Genomic DNA, 4,844 nt, shown 5'->3' with positions numbered 1-4,844 from the left:
TATGATTATGTGAGAAGTGTGTGTTTGAATAACAATAATTGGACAATGCCCACTGAGGTAGAGTAAATTGCCCTTTGCTATCCCAGTGTAGCCTTTGTTTAACTCATTGTGTAGACAGGGGGTACATTTTATGGGGTAAACCACATCTATACAGTATACTTTTATATTCACTTGTATGGGTTTGTAGTATTTACCTATGTTCTGCGTATATATTTATATGCCATACAGGTTATACCTCTGAGACTTAACATTATAGCTCTTTCTAATTTATATAGTCATTACATTACCTCCGGTATCAATAACAGTTCCTCCTTTTACAACAGCAACATTTACTTGTGAAGGAACTGGAGACATATTGAATTGGATAGTAGGAAGTGCTGAACTAACTGACTCCATTAAACAACAAAGAGAAATATCAGTCAATACTACCACTGTTAATAATACTAACTTCTCATCAGTACTGACTGTTAATGCACTACCTATTAATGATAGACTGGGAGTGGGTTGTGAAACTATTACTTTCAATCCTTTTAATCGTGTTATATCAAACAGTGAACTAACTATCAGAGGTTTGTTATGTCATTAATATAGTTTGTGTTCTTATAGTGTAATGTTTACTAGGTATATCACCAGTTAAAGATGTTCGACATAATTTCACTTCATATAATTTATTACTAGTAACATGGTCGCCTCCTGTTTATTACTCTAAAGGTGTTGATACTGGATCAACTTTAAGCTATCAAGTATTAGTTATTGATGAAGATGGAGATGCAATAGTGAATACAACTACACCTGATACGTATATTGAAGTTGTTAATGTCACTGAATGTGATACATTTAATACCAGTGTAATAGCAATACTGGATCAATATACATCAAGTCATACTGTCAGTAATAATGGAAGTGAGTACATAAGAAAATAGAAATAGATGTCAGTATTATTGTTTTAGATTATTCAATTACTGAATATGACACACAACTGTTGCTACCTTCCATTTCTTTTGAAGTAATTATTTTATTTATTTTCATTAATTTTATACTTAATATACAGCTTGGTTGTTCTCCATCAAGATGCCTTGTTTCACTAATGGATGGGAATACTGAAGTTACTGATATCATTGATGAAACTGATCATATGATTGGATTCAAGTTATCACCTTTCAGACATTATGAACTAACTGCTGTAGTTAAGAACCTTAGAGGCAAGACCAAAGCAACTTACAACACTTCAATATGTAAGAAAGATTTTTGATTTTAAATGACTCTGTTATAACATTTTTGTTAATAGCTACATTTCATGCTCAAAATATTTCCATCATCTCTTCATATGCCAATGGATCAGTTAGTGTACAGTGTGTGTTTGTATCAGGATCAACTGCTGATGGATGTCATGTGATATTTACTGATACTAGTAATGGAACAGTTTTTAACGTGTCACTACCACTGGCCCAACAGCCTACACTGGTAACACTACCAGCTGGAAATTACACAGTGACAGCTTATGACATCATTAACGGATCATTATATGGGCCTGCTGTGTATCCTACACCAGTGGAAATTATCAAAATTATGCATTCTACTTCTAGTAGTACACATGAAAGTAAATAATTATTTATTTATGATAATAATAATTATTATTCATCATTATTATAGGTATCTCTTCTACTGCCAGTAGTGAGGTTATTCCTATTCCTACAAGTTCTACAACAATTTCTACACTTGGAACTGAAACCACCTCATCAGCAAGTATGAACACACATACATACTCATACATAATGGTGTTTATTATAATAGGTGAAACTAATAATGATACCAATAATGTTGTACCTATTGTGGCTGGTACAGTCAGTAGTATTGTACTAGTGATGTTGATCATATTAGCAGTATGTGCTAGTATCACTGGTTATAAGAGGAAAAGGATGAATGGAGTATTGATGCGTTTTGGTAAATCTTTAATATAATTAAAAATTTTCATAGTGCTACTTTAGACATTGTTGCTATTCAACAACCACAAGCTGAGACCAATCCTTATCAAGCTATTCATGAGTTAATAAATGAAGTTCCTAATAACATATCACAAGTAATAGTGACTAGTAATAGACCAATAGATGAGGAGAATCCCTACCATGTTACTATGAGTGAGGTAATCTAATTATTAATTTAATGATAGATTGTATTCAATGCACTCACTTGTCTACAAACATGGTCATTTTTTTGCTGACATTACTCCTTCCATTGTCTAGTTTCTTACTGTCAATCATCCCATTCCAAGTGTTATAGTATCGTGACTGTTTTGATAATAGTAATAACAATGTATTTCATATTGATAGCGTGTAGTAACAATAGCTCATAGTGACTGTGAATGTGTAGTGTATATAGTAATAGTTTAGGTAGTAAGTATGTATAGTAATAGTGTCAAGAGTTACTTGTTTACTGTTTACTTAAGTTACTCATGGCTGGCAGTCAACGTAGCGTATAGTGAATAGTTGCTTGTCTTGTTATGTAGTATATACATTGCTTGTTTTGCTTTTATCAGTAGAAAAACATTATTTACTCCTAAAATAAACAAAAGATTATGAATACTGTAAGATTTCATTTGAAAGATTAAAATTTAAAATTGTTTTGAATTCCACTCACTCACTCATAACTTATTGTCTCCTAATATGTTTCTTCAATTGCTGACATTACTCTTTCCATTATCTAGTTTCTTCCTGACAATCATCACACCATTCCTTCACATGCTATGGTAAGTGTTAGTTAGTATCATATGACTATTTTGATAATACATCTAATACTGTTGTAATAATAGTGTAACCATGAATTTGGTTTATTGTTTATGCTATAGATGTGGATATACACTCGAATATTAATTGATTAGGTGCCTCGGCTTCTAATCAACTAACATCCTCATGTATATCCACATCTATAACGTAAACAATAAAGCAAATTTACTACTATATACACAATACTACAAACAATACACAATATCCCTGCTGTGGTCTCTACTATTGGCTGTGCCTTTGATACACCCACACACTATAGTACAACAGTCAATATTATACAAAGTATTATACCATGTTATTTACTAAAGTCCATTTGCATTTACCTGAGCCCAGGGAGTGATTACAGACCCCACCCAATAATTAACACAATGCAATGTAATATTATGACAAGTATGGCTGTACTTTCAGCATGGGTTATACAACCAACTTGAAGCTAAAGAGCTACAGCTACCTCTTAAGTACCACAATAGATGTGGCAAAAGGAGAGGAATGCACTGGTGTGTTTATTTTTACAATAAAATTTGTAAGTCAAAAGTTATAGCAAGAAAATGAGGGCTAAGGTGAACACAAATGGACTTTAGTGCATTGAAATGTTCTGGTTATACAGTCAAACCTGTCTATTCTGACCCAATAATAATACCCTAGCTCCTGATTATGAACCTATCCTTATTTCAGAGGTTCATTAATACATATTACTATTGTATTGGGACTGATACTACCCCTCCTCATTATAGAGGTGTCCTTATTTTAGAGTGTCCACAATAGGAGGAGGTTATACTGTAGTTATTGATCAACAGTTCAGCATAATAAGTTAATCATGTACAAATTTTCCTATCTGTATATATAGTGTTATTGATATTGTATTATTAATGTTATTCAGGGATTGATGACACAAGAGCCACGCCCATCCCTTACATCAATGACCACACAAGAAACAACTCTTGAGGACAGCATATTATCAACAACATCAAATAATATTCATGATAGTGCCTACACTACTGTTAATTTCAGTAATGGCATTGTTAGTATGACTGCTACTAAAACTGCTACTGTTGCTCCTACTTATGCTGTTATTGCTAAAAGGACTGATACTACTGTTCCACCTGCTGTTGATCAACATGTTGAATATGATACTGTTACTGGACATATTGATAAGGTATTAACATTATATAATGTTTAATAATTTTATATTTATCTTTTAGAGAGGAGGAGGTGTCACTGTTTATCCACCTGATGACATGTTAGTTGATAGAGTTATTCTTTGTCTCACTCTCTCGTTTTTAATATAATTATTTATATTTTATAGTTCTGCCATTCCTCCTCCTCCTTCCTATGCTGCTACCATTGCTCAAGAACATGGCACTACCGTGAGCAATTCTCAGTTTATTATAGTTCCAGTACAGGTTACTGATGATGCTGCAGTAGTTCACGGACAATATGGTAATGAATAATTTGAATAATTTAACATCAATTGATACTTTTAACAGAAAAATATCCACCAACATATACTGGAGATGAGTATGGCAGTAAGACTCCAGTACAAGATCAAACTAACTCTACTGATGGTAAATATTAACCTTAATGTAAAATGAAATAATAAAATATTATCTTTTTTGTAGGTGAAGTTGTACCGTCAAAAGCACCATTAGCCACTTTGGACTCAAATTTTGCTAATGATCGTAAAGAAGGACCTACTATTGATGAGCCTCCAATGAATGGGGAAGAAATCTTACCAATTCAATTTCGGGAAAATGTCTTTTGAAATGTCTCTTCAAGTTAATAGCTTATTTGAAGAAGCTGAAATAGTTAATGATCATGTTTTTGATCATATCAGTGATGAGATGGTTGGAGTTAAGCCACGTCCAGTGGTATTGAATAGTAGGAAGAAGACTGGAACATTTGTAACAGGACTTGCTTCAAAGGTTGAATTGGTATGACATTTAATAATAATAATATCCATTACCAGCTGCATTATTTATCATTAACAGACTACTGCATGTCATGAAGTTCAAGCAAGTAAAAAATGAGTACCAGACACAAAAGGTTTTTGAATCACATGGT

General features: G+C 32.8%; 1 protein-coding gene across 1 annotated transcript; it reads left to right on the top strand.

The window, feature by feature from the left end:
- The first annotated feature begins 45 nt into the window (after positions 1-45).
- LOC109585247 (uncharacterized) lies at positions 46-4,838 on the top strand. The gene is made up of 16 exons (XM_020001243.1): positions 46-57; positions 257-569; positions 622-903; positions 951-1,006; positions 1,052-1,235; positions 1,289-1,600; positions 1,654-1,746; positions 1,795-1,944; positions 1,989-2,143; positions 2,705-2,746; positions 3,664-3,939; positions 3,986-4,023; positions 4,090-4,223; positions 4,271-4,348; positions 4,403-4,714; positions 4,772-4,838. Exons 1-15 carry the CDS (start codon positions 46-48, stop codon positions 4,543-4,545), a joined length of 2,268 nt encoding a protein of 755 aa, XP_019856802.1. The 3' UTR covers positions 4,546-4,714; positions 4,772-4,838.
- The last annotated feature ends 6 nt before the right edge of the window (positions 4,839-4,844 follow it).

This window comes from Amphimedon queenslandica, unplaced genomic scaffold, assembly GCF_000090795.2.
Source record: "Amphimedon queenslandica unplaced genomic scaffold, v1.1 AMPQUscaffold_13096, whole genome shotgun sequence".
NCBI lineage: Eukaryota > Metazoa > Porifera > Demospongiae > Haplosclerida > Niphatidae > Amphimedon > Amphimedon queenslandica.
This window is presented reverse-complemented; position numbering and strand designations above follow the sequence as displayed.

Bases quoted from the DNA above. Each gene is read 5' to 3' on its own strand.
- LOC109585247 (XM_020001243.1), top strand. The intron at 2,144-2,704 runs GTAATCTAATTA...TCCATTATCTAG, and splicing joins ACCATGTTACTATGAGTGAG to TTTCTTCCTGACAATCATCA. The intron at 3,940-3,985 runs GTATTAACATTA...TTTATCTTTTAG, and splicing joins TTACTGGACATATTGATAAG to AGAGGAGGAGGTGTCACTGT.